The sequence below is a fragment of the Sander lucioperca genome, chromosome 13, assembly GCF_008315115.2.
Source record: "Sander lucioperca isolate FBNREF2018 chromosome 13, SLUC_FBN_1.2, whole genome shotgun sequence".
In the NCBI taxonomy this organism is placed as follows: domain Eukaryota; kingdom Metazoa; phylum Chordata; class Actinopteri; order Perciformes; family Percidae; genus Sander; species Sander lucioperca.
In genome coordinates this window covers 10,822,019-10,843,856 of record NC_050185.1, presented here as the reverse complement: position 1 = coordinate 10,843,856, position 21,838 = coordinate 10,822,019, and the positions used below count along the sequence as shown (strand labels likewise).

Genomic DNA, 21,838 nt, shown 5'->3' with positions numbered 1-21,838 from the left:
CTGGTTCAATTTTTAGTTCAAATATATACTGAGCGACAAACAACCACGTTCACATCTTTTTAGCATATACAACTGTTATAATATTGTTCATAAAATGTAGAGTAGATATGATCTATAATTTAAGGGTGTTGATCAGAAGATGACTCATTTCTTTTGTTTGTATTTTAAAACATAGCCTACATTATTCCATTCAAATGTCAACACCTAGAAATCCTGTTTTCTACATAGACTGTATATAAGAATGGACCAACAGATCCCGTTGCTCTGGACGGAGACCAGTGAAGGCCTTTACAAGCACTTTTCCGGTGAGCGCTGAGCGTTACTGCGCAGCCTCCAACTGAGAGAGACGACGTAAATGTGACGTGAGCAACGTGTCTGAAAGTTGTAAGTCTTCTGGTAGCTGTGCCAAGAGAAATCTCAATCATTCCCAATCTTGCAGAGACGGAGAGTGTAGGTATATGTAAGGAGATAACATGGACACAGGCTAATTATTGCTAACTAAAATGCTAGTTAACATTAGTAATTAAACTTAAACAGCTAATGTAAGTCTAAACTGCCTGCGAGCTTCTCCTGTACTATACGGTAATTCCTCTACTAGGCGACAGTAAGTCGCGTGGTTATGACACAATCGTTAGCCTATTTTTACAAAAACGTCTGCTACGGAGCCATAACGTGAGGTACAAGGTAATGGAGCCTTTTATACATTGTCGTGTTTCTTTAGAAATAAAGAATGGACAAATAAAGTCTTTAAACTCTTCAAATGTAAAGTTATTCGCTGTCAAAGTTACGTCAAAATGAATAGCAGTCAATGGAATGCTAACGGGGGGTGATCGCTTTGTAGCATCAAAATGGCGCCATAGGAGATTCGAGCTCTGAAGCGAAGCTTACCCCCTTGGTTTTCTACAGTAAAGTAATGCAGCATTTGATTTAACGTGACCATGATGCATTGCGATCAGCTGACTCGGATCAGAGATGGGCATGGAGACAAGATGAGCCCCGAGTGGAAGTGAGAGATTTTAGTCATACAGCAAAGATGTCGGCAGTGCTGTACGTTGTCTAAACTAAAAGATACCGTCCCACTCATACGTATTTTCCATAACTGGTGGTCCAAAGCCTACTGAAATGATCTCAAATAACGGAGAATAATTTCGTTGTTTAGGAATCCGAAGTAAAATGCTGTACAGTTCGTCGCATTTCAAACCAACCATCCACCCATGATTCATTGCGGGACTAGTTGTTTAGGGTTTTTTTGCCCTGTGGTTGACCTCTCAGGAAAGAGCACCTAGAATATCTGTGTGTCGGCCTTACTAACCTGCATCAATTACACAAGATATAAGTGTTTGGTTTGGGCTACAGACGGTTAGCTTGTGGCATTGAGAAGTTTGTGAATTTATGCAACCAGTGAGGAATGGCTACCCGACAGGCGAATCTCAGGGTAAAATATCCCCTCTCGCTTGCCAGACCCACACCTATCTCCATAGATATAGAACAATCTATACCTATCTCCACAGCGCTGCGGAGTAGCTCGGTAATCTGGGTAGCTCACTGCAGTGCCCTCCAACGGTGTTACGGTTAATGGTAGCAGATCGGCGATCACCTCCTAAAGACTCTCTGTAGTTTGCCTTCTTGACACACCTTTTGTTGTCTCGTCGTCTAGCTAGAGTCGGCTAACGGTTGCTAGCGAGCATCACCCGCTTCGACTACCCGCCAGCGGTGAAGTAAAGTTGGGACAAAATAGTTACTCTGAAGCCGAGGGAGCCGAGAAGTGACGGCCGACACCCTGCCAGGTAGTTGGTCTTGTCAATTAAGAAAAAAAATAATTACTGAAAATGTTCATGTTAACTACGGGCGTGTCAAACGTTAGCTAGTATCAGAGATGCAGCCATAACAAGCGCCAGTTATTAACAGGCTAGCTAACAAGCTAACGTCAGATGAACAGTAACCCAACGCTAGCGGGTGTAATGCGATATGCTCTGTGATCCATAAGCACCCGCATTGAAAGCGAAAGTAGCATCTATCCGTATTAGGCCTGTCTGCCTGTCGCTGAAACGTTAAACTGCTGCATCACATCAGTGGTTTCTGCTAGCTGGTGCTGATGCTGTCCTCTTTATACCGTAGGACCAACCAAAACAAGATGAACCACTCTTTTCATGAGAAGCGCCATGTTTCTATCTAGCCAGCTAGTTCGTGATATATCCTATTTATGTGTGAATACGTGGTGGTGTCTCCTGTAGGATGAGTGGTGATGACTTGAACCCAGCTGCTGTGGCTCGGCCAGTAGAGGATGCACAAGGAGATGACCGTTGGATGTCACAGGTTGGTGTATTTGATTGTTAGTGTAGGAAACATTCACTCTTTATCCCCATATATCGTTTATGTTCATCATGCATAATGCATATATTTACATAATTTCTCTTATTCCTGGGCTTATGCTTTTTCATGAAATTAGTTACATATCAGGTTTGGATGGAATATTTAGTGGTATAGTTTCTAAATTCTGCATGCTTTACGTTAGGTGTCTCTATATTAAGTTATCAGTGCTCATACAATAAACAGACACATCCTACCAGTGACTGTTTGACTCTGCCCACTCTATTATCATACATAATAAACGTTAAAGCGCCGTTAGTGTCGTGTAGAGTAAGTCACTCATGTATGCTCAAGTTATTGAAATGTAAATCCCCCCCACTTTCTTAGAATGCATGACTTTATTCTTCATGATTTATTTGTTCATCTGCCCCTAATTATGACACATTTTATGAGGCAGCAACTACCATTGACGTTCATGATAGTGCTGTGATCCAGAGGCTAGATCTGCACAATAGCATGAGAAACTGTGATGATATTCTCTAATAGTGTGAGGTAAAGATTCATGTAAATGGTAATCATTATATTAGTTAGGGGTTGTGATCTGACACAAAAAAAACATGTGCTCATAAATTGTAACTATTCCCAAGACTAGTATTTCTTTCAGAGCACCACTTTTGCCAGTTTGTGTAGTGGCACCTCCTGAGGTCTATGCAAGGTTAATCCTCAAAAGCTAATAGGACTGAAACAGTCTGCTTTTCGTCTGACTCTGAAGGCTAACAAGTATTATCCTGATTTAAAAGACTCATCATAACACAAAGCCGTTAAATCAGACTCAAATGCCTAATATGTAAATTATTAAATCATGTTTTCTGTAATTAAAATATAATTTTTCTTTCATTTTATCTATCCTATCTTTCACATTTATGAACTACATCACAAGCTCTGTTGTGACAAGGCTTTTTTTTTTTTTTTTTTTTTACAGCACACAAGATTTGTGCAGGAGTGTAAGGATGCTGAACCAGATGTGCTTTTTGTGGGGGACTCTATGGTACAGCTAATGCAGCAGTTTGAGGTGAGACAAGATGTTTATCTTTGTAAACCTGGTCATATGACTGCTCACATGGCACTAGTTTTTTTCTTTTTTTTTCTTTCAAAATCTCAATATTTTCACAAATGACTCTACTCTAGATAAACCGTGTCAATGTACATACATTTATGTTGCCTCACTACTATTCCTACATTGGTACGCATATCATTGTAATGCATCCTGTTACTGGTCGGCGTGCTTTGCTAAGCTCAGCTTCAGTAAGTTAGTTGAAGTTAGTCACCAGAGTCAGAAATTCTCATATAAAATGCAGATTTCTGGTTTCCTGTCCACAGGTCTGGAGGGAGTTATTCTCTCCTCTTCATGCACTCAACTTTGGAATTGCAGGGGACACCACCTGTAATGTGCTGTGGAGGCTGCAGAATGGAGAGCTGGAGAACATCTGTCCCAAGGTGAGACGAGTCTGCTAAGATCTTCAGAGAAAGACAGTTTATGGCAAACTATTTGTATTTACCTCTCAAATATACTCCTCTACATATCTCAGGTGCAGAACAAACTCTTGCATGGACATTTTACTTCTGTTTTCCACAAAACACCATGTGCACATACTTTTCTGCCTCTCTGACACACAGAGACCTTGCACGTTAGAGGATGGATACCCGACGGGACCCGACGGGCCAGGCCGGGTTCGGACAGCTATTTAGAAATGATGTTTGGGTTCAGGTCAGGCTCAGTCACATCAGCGCGATAAGGCACTGAACATTTTAAATTTAAAACAGCTTATTATTGGGCTTCTTGTGCGCGCCTGTGTTAACGTGCACTTGTTGCCCGTGTGCGCTGATGCGCTCATCTGTTGACATTTCCGAATGCCTTCCTACAGTTGCTTAATAAAAGCGGGCTTTCCACACAAACAAATGTGTCATTAGTATGAGAAAAAAATTTGATTTTAACTGCGTCGGGCTCGGGTCGGCCTTGGACATAAATATCTTAATGCCTGTTGGACGCGGGCCAGGCTCGGACAGAAAAATGCGGCCCGATCCACACTCTATTGCATGTACACTGTTTGTCCCTCTTGCAAAAGTCTACTCTAGATAACTCACCTCATCTTGTTGGATGTAGCAGATGGTCTGATGGGCATGTCCACAGTTTGTCAGAGAGCAAAGTTTGTGCAGAACAGCTTTTGTAACCCCTAGCAGCCATGTTGTTAAGTTGCAGTGTGCATTTGGAAAACACTGTTGCGGCAACAGTCTGTTGTATCATCCTAACTGTGCTTATTGGCTGGCTAATGATATAGACATTGGGAACAGCTTGCATTGCTCACCCATTATCCAGATATCAGTCCATGGGAACTCATTTTCACAGGATGTTGCTTAGTTATTACTATATACCATGCTTTAATCACTCTTCTGGAGATTAAAATGAGGTCAGTGAAAGTAAACAAAGCGTCTGTCTGTGGTCTTTTCCAGGTGGTGGTGTTGTGGGTAGGAACCAACAATTACGAACACACAGCAGAGCAAGTTGCAGGAGGAATTCTTGCAATTGCGCAGCTGCTCACCTCCCGCCTCCCCAAGGCAAAGATAGTTGTACTGGTAAGTAGTCAGTTGAATCTCTTGTCTTTTGTTGCACCTAGTTTGTTATGTTGTCATTTGACATTTAGTTTTCCATGTGGTCTTATTTTCTCTCTGCAGTTGTCACATTGAAACAAAGGATATTTTAGAGAAATCTCAATCATTCCCAATCTTGCAGAGACGGAGAGTGTAGGTATATGTAAGGAGATAACATGGACACAGGCTAATTATTGCTTGACATTGACATTTTGTAATTAAGAACGAGTGAAACACTGACATGTTTGTGTCTGTCAACCTTTAATGTGATGAACATCGCGGGATATAGAAAAAAAATAACCATACTTGATGTGCAAACCAGTTGATGTTGGTCGTCTTAACAAGTCGCAGCTTTCAAATGTGTTATTTCTTCTCTCCGTTAAGGAACATGCAGGTACCAGTCAAATGAACAAGCAGCTGAATTGTCTTCCATAAATAAGAAATGTAGTGTATGTATATCAAGTATTGAGTGTCTGTTTATCAGGTAGTTCAGCGGGCTTGGCAGACTATCCTTGCCCCAATTGGAAATGCTAATGATAGGCCAGTTTTAACCAACTAAAATCTAAAATATGAAGGTTTAACTCTCAAGACATGGACCTTAATAAATGAGAGATTTTTGTGGCCCTCAGGGTTTGTTGCCTCGAGGGGAGCGACCCAACCCTCTGAGGGAGAAGAACACGGTGGTTAACGGGTACCTGCGCTCCTGGCTGCCTCGTCTGGGCCGCGCTCAACTCCTAGATGTCAGCGGGGATTTCGTTCACTCGGACGGAGCCATCAGCCTACAGGACATGTTTGACTTCCTCCATCTGACGGCGACAGGCTACCGCACCATGGCGAAGCCCCTCAGTGACCTGCTGCTTCAGATACTGGAGGAAACGCCAGAGGAGAGACAGGTGTCGCCTGTTTGAGGGCCGTGGCCTAGCAGCACATTTATCCAGAGGTATGTCTCACCCGCTGCTGTGGGAGACGGGGGAGACATGTCCCTGGTATCTAGAGGAGGAAGGGCTCTCTCATAGGGGGAATAGGCACCCTGATGTGAGTGGGCCCAGGAGGGCTGTGGGATCACATTCATGAGCGGAGGGTTGGGTGTGGAGAGGTGCTAAAGAGGGAGAGAGAGAGAGACCTCACTACAGATGTAGACACTGTGATTGCAGTAGTAACCTCTATTGCAAAATGATTTACCAAGGTTACTGAGATCATGTGGTACTTATTCATTTTGGCCTGTGGAGAAAATGAGTGTTTCCCTCTCACCTGTGCCACGGAGACGTGATACAAATATAAAAAAAGTCCAGTGCACAACGCAGAACATTATCCAAAATGTTGTAATGTTATGAGTCTGACCAGTATGCTGCAGAGCAGTGGTTCCCAACCTAGGGGTCAAGGTGTTGCAAGATCATTTAAGGGAAAATATGGAAAAACATATTGTTTTTTTCTTGCAAAACACTAAATACTTTCACCTCTTCAGGCCAAATAGAAACAATCTGAGAAGTTAAAATCACTCTTTGGTGTGGCATTGTTTATTTTAAAGGTCCACTAGTCAAAAAGGTTAGGAACCACTGCTACAGAGGGGCTACTGCTGAGATATACACTATTTCGAGTTTTGTCTGTCTAGTTCTTTATTTGTAAATACTCAGCATAACAATGAGCACTTAGTCTGCTAAATGTTCACTTTTGATCTTGTGTGTAATAACCAATTAGATGTCTTTTGAAACTGTTAATATAAAATAGATCAGTGTATATCCGGAGAGGAGAGTTAGCTACTTTTCCACAGACTACACATACAGCTGATCACTACTTCATTTCTGTGTCACCTAAAACCATCACTGAACTAAATGTTCAACTCTTAACCTGATTTCGGCGTTCGCTGCATGCATGTTTTAAGACGAGCCTCAGCTGTGGTGTAGAGAGTCGACCAATGCTTCTCTATTAAATCAGTGAATATCAAGTCAAAACCATGTGTTCATAAATGTTTATGAGTGATGTGAGGCTGTTGAATCTACTTGTCTGATAATCTACATAGGTATTCCAAACATCGCCAACTCTGCTTATGTGCAAAACTTCTATCACCCGGCAAGTGTATTTACATTTTACTTTTAGAATTACATTTCACCATTTTGGTCCAGATAAATCTGCTGTGACATTTGATTTTAATGTTGAGTAGGTTACACAATGTTTTGTATTGCTGGACGAAGACCTGCCAGCTTTTTAAATTGTGCTCCTAACGACTTCTTGACTGTGTCCTCGGTATCTGTTAAAGGATATTTTTGAAAAGAAATTTCAATATTGTGTGTGCACTGTTTTTTTAGTAGCTTTGCGGTGCAATAGTGCACTTGGTTTTATTTATTTTTTACAACAAAGTACAGTTGAGATAATCCGGTGGGTGTCACATCAGCTCCAGTCCTCCTGCTTTCACATCACATTCTTAATCACAACATGGCTTTTCCCTTTTCTGTGTCTGTATCTCACACTAATACATACAAATATTCACAGTCTGACACTTTGACTAGCACAGGCTCTCTCTCCCTCCTAAATACATGGATATACAGTATTTTCTCTTCGAAGCACCTCTTTATCTCTCTCCCTGTTGTATTTGTTGTAGACTCTCACCCAGCCCTGCCACCCTGGGCCTTGACGTCTCTACATAGTGTAGTAACTGAATATATTTTAGGAATGAAAAGTACTAGCTACACGAATAAGCTACCTAACACAGCTATGCTTAATATTGTCACGCTAAATGCTAAAAAGCACTCACAGGTCATGCAAAAGAAAAAACATTTATCTGTGAGTTCTACTGTAGCTGTTTCTTCATGGCTAGGTTCTGTTTGAATTGTGGCTGAGAGACTCAAGCATCAAATTATCCAGCGTTACTGCTGTCTTAAGCTCTGCACATTTGCCTGCTGTGTTAAATATAGTGTATGTTTGTGTGCCTTAAGTGTTCGTGGGAACGGCTGTGTACAGTATGTCTGGTCCTGGATTGTGTAAGTTGGAAGTATGAGTGTCTAGAAATGGCCCCAGTTGTATATAAGACATGTGAAGCTTGAGGAAATGATGTTTGAAGGGGTTTCAGGTTGTGTTTGGTGCCATACAGCATTTGCACTGTTTTGGCTCGTTGTGACATTATTGAGATAAAGCATTCCAATAAAAAAACACAACAAAAAACAAGGATTTTATGTGTTGGGAGTGATCTTTTCTATTTTTGGTCATTATCCAAAGCGGTCACTTGTGATTAGTGATGGTTTTTGAATTTGAAAGAAAAGGATATGATACACAAATCTCAGTTGTGGTTCTGAAATCAGAAAGTGTGATTTGCAGCACTGTTTGTTACACGCTCACCAGCAGAGGGAACCATTTCATCAGACAACTAGATTGAGAACAACACTAACAAGGCCCACTGTTTGTTCCACGCCTCCTCTCTTTCAGCCTGAGTTCCTTATTGCCTAATTCATTTGCTTTCACCGAGTTTATCTCTATTGGAATAATTCACAAACAGCCCTCAGAGACGATGTAGACTTGTGTTAAAACGTCCTCATTAAACATGTAGTTAGGCGTGCTGCATGCTGGAATGCATGTGGTTGTTGGCAAGTTGTAAAATACCTAGTTAATAAACCATTTGCTCACTTTTGATGTTGCTCTCATTCATTTTAACTGTGACCCAAAACTGTCCCAGTGTAGCTAAAATAGTCCATCTGGAGGCTCGTACTGCAGACTGTCAACTCTGAGTGGGAAGTTTGAAACACATTGAACTCAGCCCAAAAGGAAACAACATAAAGTAATTGCCTGGTATGCTGCACATTATGAGTTAATTTGTCTGACAACAGGAATGCTTGAGGAATTAAAGCTGGAGTTGTGATGCTGTAAAAATAAAGGAAGGTAAACACTGTATGTCGCAAAAATCTGCATTACCTGAAATGGTAAAAAGAAAATGTTAAAAGGCACTTTCCTGTGAGACCATTAAACGGGGAAAATAAAAATAGACCCTTTGGCCACTGCTTGTACATGTATCTGAATCATATATGTTTAGACTGCCAGTGATCCAAATCTAAATATGCACTTAATGTTTTAAAAAGTCTTAAAACTGGCCATGGTGACTATAGATAAATATTTGTCTGCTTCGTCTATCAACACACAGTTTGAATGGGATATGATAACTTTCTTATCCCAACAGGCATTAACAGAGACTTGAGGCGGCACCGGCCAGTTAGCTACACCCTGATAAAATCTATATTTGGCCTTGTGTGTTGTTCCTGCTCTATTGACCTGTTTAAAAGTAGGCTTTAGTTCATTATTAACCAGCTGGGCAGGCATCTGTAACACAACTTCTCAAGGACCTGTATGAACAGAGAAGGCAAGAGGAAAACATTAAATCCCGATAAGATACATGTTCTCACCTATCAAAACGTTACTTCATGTATGAACCTGTGGGGTCAGGGTTTGTAATATGCTGCCGAATGTGATAAATGGTGCAGTGGTTACAACATGCATCTGAGACCTCTAGACCTATATGTTATATATGACAGTAAAGGTTTTATAGTGTATCTAATAACAACACAGGGACTTAGCAGGGACACGGATCCTATACTAAAATGCCTTCGCATTTGTTCCAGAGCGAAAAACAAGTTAAACTGTCCACATTATCTGAATAGCTGTACACAATGCTGGTGTACTGTTGATTTTCTTCTTTGACTCGATGTTCTCTGTGATAATATATCCCAGAAAATCTAATTTACTTCTTTGAAAATAAGTGGCTTACCCGTCTGAATTAGTTCAATTTCACTCATGGTGTTCAGTTTCTTTGATCACCATGTATGCAATATGATGCATTTTTGCATGATTTCCTTTAGATGTCATGATTACATACATGATGAGCGATTTAAGTGCATATTTGTGCCAGTGTCATGTGCTGTGACCCTTGTGATGTCGTATTTCTTGGTCAAAAGTTAAAATAAGTCCATCACATGTTTTAATTTCACAATCAGATTATAGAATTTCAGAGGAAATGAAATACAGAAGTTGTCATTAAGGAAGCAGAAGTAGTGGAAAAACTCCTGATTAAATGTTGTCGTTTTTTATGCTTGGCCGCAGAGCAATTATTTGACATCAGAAATCTGCATTTGCCACCAAGATGTGAGATTTTATAAGGTGTTTCAAATGGGCTTCTGCCTGCATAGTAACCAGTATCAGCCAGGTGAGGGCCCTCATGAGCACAGTGCAATGCAGTAAAATAGATTCAATTTTTGTCTATTTGATTTTAGTTTTTATATAAACAGTATATAATAGAGTGAAACCTCAAGTACATTTTTATGATTGTATAAAGATGAATATGACAATAAAAAATGAGAATACAAGGCACACTCTCAGGCACTCACAGTAACCTATTGCATGGAGTCATGAGTTTTGTGAATCATTGCACTCTTAATATTCAGAATAATTACATTTTTATAAAGTTTGTTTATAATGTCTTTTTTTTTTTTTTTTTTTTTACTTGTGTCTGACAGAAGCATTTTCATAAATAATTAGCAAGAACATTATCAGGCACATGGTTTTACATGACTCTGACTCAGGATTCGTATTTATAAAAAAGGCCACATCACTTTCACTGAGGAACTCCTCCTCGACTGCACAAAGCACTTTGCAGCTTCACTGCAGCAGATAAGGACCGTCATGATTGGTTGATAAATTGCAGCACAAAGCGGAATGAAAACGTGGGTTTTGGCAGGTTACAGAAAACCCTAAAAAAAATGGTTTAAAGCAAGGCAGTATTTCCTCGAGGTGAGGATTGAAGTGAATATATTTAATGGACGTTCTGAGCTTGTCACACTGCCTTAACAACTTTGTCCTCCTCTTATGACGTTTTAATGGAGGCTTCAGAGCTCAATATTTGGGATTAAAACCAACAGTTTCAAGGGGAAACCTCTGCGTCTTGACTCAGATTACCCGCCATTTACACCCGATACACCTGTGACCTACCCTTTTCACCCTTTTATCATTCAATGCAGCCACAGAAAGAGCTAACGACGCATACAAGTCACACCACTGCACCTTCCTCTGTGGTTCCCGGATCAACCATATTCATGCCTGTGAGTCATTCACACACACTATTCAGTCTGCATACTAACCTCAGCCTTGTGGCACCTTTTTTTATCGAATCTGATGTGGCATCCACGCTTAGCCTGTCTCCAAACCTGCTGTCTCCAGCAGAGTGCTTCTCTGTTTCAGTTCCTTGTCACTGTTTTGAAAACCTCACTAATGAATAGCAGAAATTAAACCTCTATGAAACGGCATTGGAAGGCAAATGAGCAGTGATTACAGTACAGTACAACCGATCTGGTGCATAATTTGCCACTGGAGCTGCCAAAAGACCAGTTTTACCTGCTTTGAGGCTTGTGTAACATTATACCTCACAGTGCATAAGAATTCCAGAGGGTCTTTCTATTCTGTGACAAGGTCGTCAAAATTCATTTACACCCATTGATTCTAGATAATTGTCTTGGTCCTAATGGTAATTTAGCAAGTATCAGGACAGGTTCATCCTGTCCTATTTACTTCTTCAGCCTTTCACCCAGGGCAATCCTTTCTTGACTACTGCCTTTTGTGGCATCACTTAATGATCTTGGACTGACATCACCCTGCTGCATACAAACCAAAGCCTAACATTGTATTTGCTGTCAATAAATGGTGTTTGAATGTTGTTCATAGCTAAATACTAAGTAGAACAAGCTGCCCTATTCTAGGTCGACAACCAATCGCTGTGTCTTAACCAGGCTGTTTTTCTCAGCAGGATTTAAACTGCTACAAACCTGTTTTTCTTACATTCCACAACACATCACACCTCCCCCTTCATTTTAATTTAGTTCATGTACAAGCATTGTGACTTTTGGAAAGGGGGTTTCAGCCATAGCTTCAGGCCTTGCATCTCTTCCTGACATTTCATACAAACCATACATGCCTACAAAGAAAATTCCCTTTTCATCTATGGAAATACGGCTATTGTAAGACAAGATTAGTATTGTCAAAATGAAATGGATTTTTCTTGAGATTTGTGACATTCAACACTCGAACAATCTCTGTAATTGATCAGTCTTTGTGCCCGAAAAGGGTGTACGAATGAGGTTGTATAAGACAGTGCAGACGAAGAAGTTACTAATGCTGCCACTGGCTTTCCACCCACTAACCCTGCCAGTAACAACAAATCCTCCAAATAAACAACCACACTTGTCCATGCCCTCTAGAACAACACATAGAAGCACTATCTTATGTGACGCCATTATCCGCCGTTTGTCACTTGAATGTGAACATGTCATTCTGGAGGACTTGCTGCAATGACTGATGCTGTTGTTCTTCTTAGGAGGACAGTCTCCCTGGTAATGTTGTGGGTTAAGCCAAAAGCACCGCTGCCAGGGCAACAGCTTTTTCCACTACATCACTCATATGCCTTAATCAGTGTCCTTACCCAACTTTACTAGCTGTAGCATTAGTTCTAGCCTGATAATCAGACTGAAAGGTAATTTCATTTACTTGAGTCTTGAGGTCTGGACCAGGCTATTTTAGTTTATCTTGACTGGTTCAAATTTGGGCCTTAAACTATACCACATTACTTTGTAGGTTGGCTCAAAAGGCCCATTATGTGCCTGCTATTGTACATACATTGGTAGAAAAATGCACTTTTCCTGTACCTGTGTTTTTAAGTGTGCAACATTGTATCCTTCCTTTTGAGACACAAGTGAAAACTAATGTATAGCCTTGCTCAAGAGCACAGTGAAGAATGTGTTACATCAGTTACCCCATTCATGTTTTCACAGACAGGATTCAAACTGGCATCTCTCCAGTCACAAGGCCACTTCTTTAACCTCGAGGCTAATCGTCGCCCCTGTTATGCCCCTGTATGGAAGCAACGTGCATTCCACTGCAGTGAGGCCAGCGGTGTGTTGGTGTTTCCACGCTTTCATTAAAACTTTGATGGAATGAAAGAAAAAAATAGCTCTCGTGTCAAAAAGGCCGGGCGCCACTGCGCTGCTAAAAAATTAGCTGTAGAAATGTTTAAAACATCGAGACTGTGAGGTAAAGATAACAAGGAGCACATAGTGAGATGTTTGTTTTTGCTTGTTTGGGGAATATTCCGGATGTGTTTTTCAGTCTCATTGATTTTAGCTGCTTACCACACTGGCAGGCCAGAAGTAAATTATGAGTTCATCATATTATTTTATCAGTTCTACCTGAACGCTCAACCTCAAAGTCCCGTGATGTCCAATTTGAGGTAGAAATGAGGAAGTTACACAACCTCATTCCTCAAAGTAAAAAAATACACGCACAGTATTTTAGTAAGTAGTTCACTGCAGTAAAAAAAGTATAATTGTAGTTGTCTTCTCTCAAGTCTCAAATGATCACTTCATGATAAATGAAACATTAACTAGTCACCATTCATGATTCATAAATGAATGTTGCACTTCACTACAGCGTAACAAACAATAGCTGATAACATTGTATAGGCAGGGAGTACATTATGTATGCTTAAGGTTGTTAGCTCAGTTCGTCAATAAATGATGAAGTAACATCAGTGCAGCAGTGCTCCTGACACAATGAATGATAAAGGAGTCACATCTCTCACCACATCAGCTTTTATCTCTTCAGTGATGAAAGGTGATTAAAACTACAGTGTAATGCATTTCTGAAATTTGTTTCCCTGATACCATGATCCTCTAATGATAACAAAGTGCTTAATGATTATTAAACACCAATACAAACCAAAAATATAATGAATCATTTAAAGATGCCATATTATGCTAATTTTCAGGTTCACACTTGTATTTTCGGGTTTCTAGAACAGAAAACTATTTTTCTCATACTGTCTGTCTGAATATACGTTTTAGCACCTGTCTCTTTAAAAGAGACAGAAAAAAAGCCCAGTCTGCTCTGATTGGTCAGTGTTTACGGGTCTTCCGCATCTGCGCTCTCTGAGTTTCTGCACCGTCATTGCAGCCGGGGAATGACTGTAACGGCACTGTGGCGGCACTTTCTACTTATTTATAGTATATTTGTGACATTTAAAGGCACAATTTCTAAATATGGCCATTTTGATAGTTTCACAGTATTTATATAGTACCTAGACCTGCTTTATAATTAGAAAAGACATGTAAAACCTCACTCTATACAATATGGGACCTTTAAAGACCAAATATAAATTCAAATAGATTGTGTTTAAATCTCTGTTTTATTTACTTACAGTAGTTTGACCTGCTTTGCACATCTTATGAAATATGTTTCTGTCTTGACCTAAGCAGTTTGTCAGTGATGTTTGCTGTAGATACTGATGACAACCCATAAAAAGGAATCAGAGTTCCAGTGTAAAAATGTCTTGTAGGCACAAATAGCTTGCATGTTATGTTAAAAGCCCCTTGAGATAAACTTGGGCAGATGTGTTGAATAGTGTGCGACTCAAGGAGCTAAGCACACCAGTTAGTGTTAAAAGTGCTTGTGTTGAAATAGATATTACTTTTGAAATAAACACTTTTTGGCAATTGCGATTATCTAAACTACAGCTGAGAAAAACTGTTCTGCTGCTCCCGCGGAGACTAATATCCTGCAGCATCATCAACAGTAGAGTAGGTTTTAGTATTGAGGATATTTTAAAGAGCAAATGCTCATGCTCCATCATATGCAAGTAGGTACTGTAAAAAGTATTCATGAACTGTTTAATATACTGTAAGTGTGACTGCACAGCAATCAAGCTTGTAAAATAAGCAGTTTTCTAATGCTTTTATTGTGAAAATAATAGATTATAGAAACTAAAAATGAAATAAACAAAACAGAAGAATATGCCACCACTTGGACAGAGGACATCATTATTGACTGTATTGTTTCCACTTGTTTTAAATTCATTGTCATGAATTTACAATATACCAATTTACCCCTCTGTGATAACACTTTAAACACACAGCTTCCTGTTAGAAGGAAGAGGAAAAGGAAGTCGTTTTGTTTGCCCTTCCTCTGCAATGATCACTCCTTTTTTGGCTCTCTGATTTCTCAGGTTGACTGTTCTGTCTTGACCTATTCTCCCTCTGATCCCAGCCACCTTAATCTCCTTAATCACCATCTGTGTTCGACTCCATCTGGACTTTTTTTTTTTTTTTTTTTTTTTTTTAAGTGCCCCTTTTTCCTGTTATTTCTTTATAATCTGTTTTGCGCATCAAAATCTAACTTGACTCTTTTCTGTCTTCTCCTTCCTGCTTTTCTTCTCCATCTCCGCCCTTTTTCCGAGTCAGTTCATGCTGAACAGCTTAGTCGGTACTCAAACAAAAACACAGTATAAACAAAAGTTTGGCAGGAGATAGTGATATCTGAATCCCCCTTGTTTCTCTCGTTCCATCCAACCAGGCAAAGCATGGCCAGGAAAAATCCAGGCTTTATCCCTACCCATCATCACTCTCCCATAATTCTTTTCTCTCCTCCCACCTTTTTTTTTTACAGACTTTATTACATCTGCTTATCTCTTTGCAGAGTACAGCTCAGGTTTAGGGCAAAAAAAGACTGTTATGTTACCTGCAGAAACTCTGACGTGATTAATATTGGTTGTTATGTGCATACGTAAATATCTTTTACTGTTTACCTGGCTATAAAGAATCACGCAGCACAGTGATCAATTATCAGTAGATGTGGACAAAGCCTATCTCAGTTAAGCTATTCATCACACAAGAGGCTTCTTTACAGGTAAAGTGAACTTTATTCAAAATCAAAATCAATTGCCATTATATATGATGTATTAAACTCTAAAAAGAAGGTCCGATCTTGATTAGAAATTAGTTAACTGAGAGTATCTAACTGCAGATTGTGTTATGGAGCAGGTAAAACACACATGTTTTTTCTTAAAACTGTTTTTAAACTAGGCAATTCACTTTCTAAAATGGCTTATCCTTGACTATACCGGTGGATTTGTTTGTTGTAACCTATTCATTTCAGTATTTTTGCTTAACTTTATTGTTAACCACAACATGCACTTCTTATCTTCCAGGCTGCAACGTCTTTCAAATCAGTCCAGTACACAACAAATGAGACTTGATAGTTCCCATTATCTATCATCTATCTTTCTTTATCAGTAATTTTTGTTAATGTTGCATTACAGCTATGTTGTACTTCCGGTGTGAGCAGGGAACCTTTTTAAAACTCTCCTTGGAGGTGCATTCAAGGACACCCTGACATCCAAGAATTGATAGCTGCATTGTCAGATGAGTAACGCTGGCAGAACAAGGGCACTGATCAAATAAATAATGGATTTGGTTGTCCATATCCATCTCAAAATTCTCAAATATCAGATACCAGAGTGTCTTGAATGTACCAATAGGCAGAGTTTTGAAACTGCATGCTGAAATGATGTAGCCGTTGAAATGAAGAATAAAGCAAACGAAATGTTGAATGTGATGGAGTACAACTCTCAAGCAAGTTACAAGTCTCTGCAAGTTGATTTTTATAGGGAACTGCAATGAACTGAAACCTCTGGATGGTTGGCAGTAATGTAAAGCACATTTATTTTTTAATACACATTTTAATTTTTAGGTAGCGGGTTAAAACATGTAAAACAACTGGAAATGATCCTTTAAAAAAACATATCATTTACATGAATTCACTATGTAAAATTCTGTCTAATTGTTCACTTGCACGGTCAAAGGTATCTATGTGTGCTCAACTGAACTATGTGTTGTATATGTGCACATGTCCTCATTGGTCCTTTGGTCTTTTGGTCCAGTTTAGCCTTGAAAACAGTCCGGTTACATTTCAGAGTTTCTCCGTCCACACTGGCCTTTCAGAGTGTTGCAGAAGGAGTGTCTGAGGGGAGGGTTTAAGCACTGCTCAGATTCAGGGGTTGTTGATGATCTGCCTGGCTTGTCCGTAGCCTGTCATTCCAGATTGAGATGCTCCTCTATTTGTGCCCATTTGCAGGCCGATGACATTTTTGCCATCGGTCAGCTGTTCCTCTGTGAATTCTCTTCTGTTCTCTTGGGCTTTCCTGCACACATACACAGACACATCTCTCAGTCCACAATCTCATTCCTCAGCACTGAAATAAAACCTCCTTTTGTTCTACCAACCTCCCACCTAGAAACTAGTTTATACATGAGGGGGAAAACATTCAAACTCACTTGTGGAACCAGTTGGGGTCTCCTTTGTAACACCCATCGTTCTTTGTGACAGCCAAACTACCCAGAGCCATCAGGGTCCTCTGGACAGCAGCCAGGTCCTTGCCTTAAGACATGCAACAATCTCACATGAGCAGAGCACACACCAATTACAGTCAGTGACCTGTGCTCTCTGCCACTGAATACAGCTTCATTTCCTCGCTTGTATTGCAATAAATCTGCAAAACACTTAACGCTGCTGTAATAATACTGATGAGTTCTGCTGGATGGATGTCTTACCTTCATAGAGGTCTACAGTCTGAAACATGTCTGTTTTGGTGACTCCGTAGTTTTCTGCTGCTTTGAGGAACATGGATATCAGCTCCATCTGCTTAAATACCATGGTGGAGCTCTTGATGGTCTTGATCGGCTTGTTGGATCCATACAGGCTGTTGATGAGCTCACACAGCACCTAGAAAAAAAAACAGATCCTACTGAATATACTGTGCACAATGTGAAGTACAATGCTGTATTAACACTTAAGCAAACCCAACACTCACACATCCATTCTTGAGCCAGTTTTGGAATTCAATCTTGCCTGGCTGAGGCCGGTCCACACCACACTGGACGACAATCCACTCCACCAACCTTTCCTCCAGTTCTGTGTCATATTTTTTATCAATCTTACTCTGTACCTCCCGGCTCAGACCATAGGCAGGACCTTTGTTTGCCATGCTGATCCTGTTGGTAGAGAAAGTTAGTGTTAGATAGGCAGTTAGCTGAGCAAACTTTACTTCTTGGCAGTGTATTGTGTCCTTTTTCAATATTAATATTTGATAGATGAAACAACATTCACATCCAAATCCCTGCCCTGCTCACACCCACAGTCCTGGCCTGCAGTCAGAACAAATACGATTTTAATCACTCTCTTCCTGATGCGTAGCCTACATGTGTGCTTGAATGTGTTGTGTGCTAGAAGTGTTTTTCTTTTTAAATCTAATCATTTCAACCTTTCAGAAAAAGGACATTTTTTAAAAGTGTGCACATTTTGGCTTGTCCTCACTTGTTCAAGGGGCTGTTTAATTGTTCAAACTCTGGTTAGTTAGGTTAAAAAAAATAGGTTTAAGTCTAAGTTAGTTTAAGTGTTGAAATCAGGCATCTAGTGCTGACGGTTAAAGGATTAGTTTAACATTTTGGAAAATACAATTGTTCACTTTCTAGCGCAGAGTTAGATGAGAAGATTTTATACCTAGCAAGCATATTTCATGTTGTACTATCCCTTTAATGTGATAGGGGAAGAGGCCAATGAAGAGTGGAGGACAGAAATACAAGTATGTTTACCTGTTTGTGTCTTTTTCTGTAATACAGCAGACCACATTTAATTCTGACGGAATCCTTCTTATTCTTGATTTATCATTTTTATAATGTGCACATTTAATAACTAGTGTATTAAACACTTATCCAGACCATGTCAGTGTCTTTATTTGTCAAAGACATTTTGTACCTTGGAAGCTGAAAATCCTAAATGTCTTTAAGAATTACAACCCTGCTGAAAGTAATTACAGTTGGCCTATCTCACTTATTAATGCAGTATGAGCTTCTTGTTGGCTTCAGCAGAGCCGCCCCACTCCCTGCATCCTGTTTGCTCATTCCGCTGTCACTTCCTTCCTTCCTCTCTGACAAAGGTAGCAACGTGCATACAGGACTCTAAACAAAACAACACACTGCTAAACGACCTTTAAGCAAATTAGATAATTTCCATGGAGCCTGTTAAAACAGGAAAGTATGAAATGTCACGCGTTAACCGCCACGCTGCAGTTATTGCTTTTTTCTGAGTAATTGAGTTACGCAATTCACTGACGTTTCTAAATTTCAAGGAAAGCAGATAACATATGGAGATGTTTATAGCTGATAGGAAAATCCTCCACTTTTAATTTTCTTTACTTTCTGCCCAAGTAACATTTTACAAGGTTGGAGATACCATGTAGGATTGTGCAAGAATCTGGGTTTTATTTTTGAAAATGGGTTTAATATACAGTATCATCTACATTGCAATCCCATTACATGTCTTGCAAAACAGAGGCTTCTCAGTCTTACACAATATGTGTTGACAGTTTGACAAATCGTCATTGTTTCTAACAGCTCCACACTGGAGCCCAAGCTGCCATAGATCACACTTGTGTCCCTGTTCATTGTCTGTGGTTGCAGTGGTTATATGGGCATGTGGAGGAGAAGCAACTTCCTGTCCGCTAAGTGACTCCCAAACCAGTTTGTCACCGCAAGAAGGGTGAAGTAAATATCTAAACATCCGAACTCTTGAACAATGTCTTTCTCAATCACAGGAGTTACAACTGTTTTGTCCTGGCACGCCCAGAGAATATTCAGCAGTTGCAAGCATCTGCATGCAGTGAACAATGAAGGATGATGAAGTCAGAGAGTCTACTCTTCTCAGATTAGTCTAACCTGCACTTTGATCTCTGAACTATGTATGCAAACTGCTGATTGGATGTCACAAGATTGGGTCATGCCACTGTCATTTTGAATGAGCATATCTAACATTTGCAGGACTGATTTTGACTGTAAAGTGGACTGCAAATAGTAGAATAGCACAAGCCATTCAAGCAGAGTGTGGGTATAGGTGTTTGAGAGTGTGTTTTGGAAGATTATGTAGACCTGCATACTTAAGAAATCAACTAGGGGCATCCTAGTAGTTACTGGAAACATATAATCATAGAGTCACAACTACAACACAAAAACCAAGATGTCGATAAACAGCCATGTGTGCTTACTAAACATGGAAAACAAGCATCGCAAATTGGTTAATGCATTGCTCACACATACTTTGGCAAAGCGGTAACTATGGTAACACATACATATTTGTAAATAAGTGTCTTCAGTCCATATTTCAGAACTCACACATGTAACTGAATATGTCTCAATGTGTTGCAATGAGATTATTATTTTACAGCTTTTGTTGAATAAACCTTTTCTCTGCGTACATCAGTGCATGTCACCACATGGCTGGCTTCCATAATGTGACTGTGTGTGACTATTGTTATCTACACAACACTATATAAAACCAAATTCTTCAACGTTTATAGTATCTTGCAGTCATTACAAGATGTTTCACAACTTTCTTGGTATTGCAACAGGGCTGAATACAACTGCGTCATCGGCAGTTACTTTTGAGTCATTCTGCAACCTTTGTGATGTGAACACAATGGATTAACTAGTTCACATGATTATTTCTTACAGTGTTCATGATTATGTCTCTCTTTACCCTGCACTGCCCCAGCTGCTGCTGCGGACCCAGACTGTTAATTCAGCACTCTGCATTTCTACCTTATCACTAAAGATAGTGAGCCCAAACACCACCCAACGTCACAGTCTTTAAGTAATCTCACTGTCTCAATGTTCACCTGCGCACAAAACTTCACCACGGTCCATAAATGTATGTGACAAACACATGCAGAGTTTTACTGCCATATCCTGAGCCAGCAGCCTGGTGTTCAGAGCATATATTAAACTACAAAATGACATATTATTAGACAGTACTGGCTACATGTTGAAGGCTCTCTAATAAGAGATTTTGTCTAAGGCTGAACCTCTGAAACTATGAGGCCTCGCACATGAGAAGAGTACTGAGAGCAAAGATAGATAAGAAACAGGATTATATGACACAATAATTTACAGACAAGTGGGTCATTCAAAAGGCATCTCATCCACACAGAAAAACAAAAAAAAAATAACTCTGTAAAACCGTTTAGTTCTATTCTGTGTATGATCAAACACGAGAAAAAGGCAGGGAGACAGAGAGTGAGGGTGGGGTGTATGATACATTACAAGTTTTTTTTTTCATGTTTCCTGCACAGAGTTAGCCACAAGCTTAAAGCAACAAAGAAATCTTTTGACTACCAGCGAGAAACCAGAAAACTGAGATTGATAAATGAGGCCGAGAGAAGAAGACGTGTTTACTTACTTTGTGTAGTAGCTTTCAGGTGAATACAGGTGGGTTTGGGCTTGTGCTGCTGTGTTACCGCTTTTCTTCTTCCTTACAACACAGTATGGAGTGCACAATACAGGACTGCCAACATATACACAGCAAACACCCTACTCTGAACTATATGACTTCACCACATTCAACAGAAAGAGAGAGAGATATGCCTTTACCTCCTCTTATTTCACTCTATGCCCCGCCTCTTTGCTTTTTTGCTTTTTCTCCACTCAAATTGTAATTCCTTATTTAGGAGAAGGACGGGAAGGAAAAAGAGGGCGTGTGACTGGAGAGTTTGGTGTGGTCACTGAAAAGAATTCTCCAAATTTCTCCCTCTACCACTAAAGAATGAGACAGGATTAGGGAGTAGGGAGGGTGGGAGGGAGGGATGATCAAACTCCTCGAGAGCAGTGCAGTTTGAGGGAACACAGGAAGGGTGTTACAGTAATTAGAGATCAGTGAAGCACATGTAGGAGATTATTTATTGCCTTGATTCACACTGGTGATATTTGTGTCTGAAAGTGAAAGAGGCAGCAGGCAGCTGTGGAATGTAAAACCCCTTCCTCTCGGTTGAGTTTCATGTCAAGACACAATATAAGAGGAAGTAGAGGAACGGGTCATCATCACAGCATATTTTTTTTCCCCCTAATAGTTGAAAATGTAAATTTAGACAGAGTCTTGTCCTTTCAGTTTCAGCACATAGGCTACAGTTGTACATCCAGGCGGTTTCCATGACAACAAGGAGAGACACTCCCTCCGAGGCATTCCAACCATGTCG

At 40.0% G+C, this 21,838-nt stretch overlaps 2 protein-coding genes and 1 long non-coding RNA gene across 8 annotated transcripts; 2 read left to right on the top strand and 1 right to left on the bottom strand.

The window, feature by feature from the left end:
* Positions 1 to 962: 962 nt before the first annotated feature.
* Positions 963 to 8,124, top strand: pafah1b2 (platelet-activating factor acetylhydrolase 1b, catalytic subunit 2). Of its 6 annotated transcripts, none has more exons than XM_035991079.1 (6): positions 963 to 1,047; positions 2,235 to 2,316; positions 3,293 to 3,382; positions 3,691 to 3,807; positions 4,822 to 4,944; positions 5,589 to 8,124. In XM_035991079.1, exons 1-6 carry the CDS (start codon positions 1,034 to 1,036, stop codon positions 5,865 to 5,867), a joined length of 705 nt encoding a protein of 234 aa, XP_035846972.1. In that variant the 5' UTR covers positions 963 to 1,033; the 3' UTR covers positions 5,868 to 8,124. The 6 variants fall into 6 exon arrangements, with proteins under 6 accessions (XP_035846972.1, XP_031176355.2, XP_035846974.1 ...); XM_031320495.2 differs by having other exon boundaries at positions 987 to 1,006; XM_035991081.1 differs by having other exon boundaries at positions 989 to 1,086.
* A 3,959-nt stretch (positions 8,125 to 12,083) lies between these two features.
* LOC116064835 lies at positions 12,084 to 15,070 on the top strand. The gene is made up of 3 exons (XR_004108615.2): positions 12,084 to 12,095; positions 13,218 to 13,227; positions 14,905 to 15,070. It is a non-coding gene; the product is annotated as an uncharacterized LOC116064835 (long non-coding RNA).
* Position 15,071: 1 nt separating this feature from the next.
* On the bottom strand, positions 15,072 to 21,247 carry LOC116064834 (transgelin-like). The gene is made up of 5 exons (XM_031320119.2): positions 21,046 to 21,247; positions 17,627 to 17,807; positions 17,367 to 17,538; positions 17,091 to 17,193; positions 15,072 to 16,957 (listed from the first exon to the last, which is right to left on the bottom strand). The coding sequence occupies exons 2-5, from the start codon at positions 17,798 to 17,800 to the stop codon at positions 16,807 to 16,809; spliced, it is 600 nt and encodes a 199-aa protein (XP_031175979.1). The 5' UTR covers positions 17,801 to 17,807; positions 21,046 to 21,247; the 3' UTR covers positions 15,072 to 16,806.
* Positions 21,248 to 21,838: the final 591 nt, after the last annotated feature.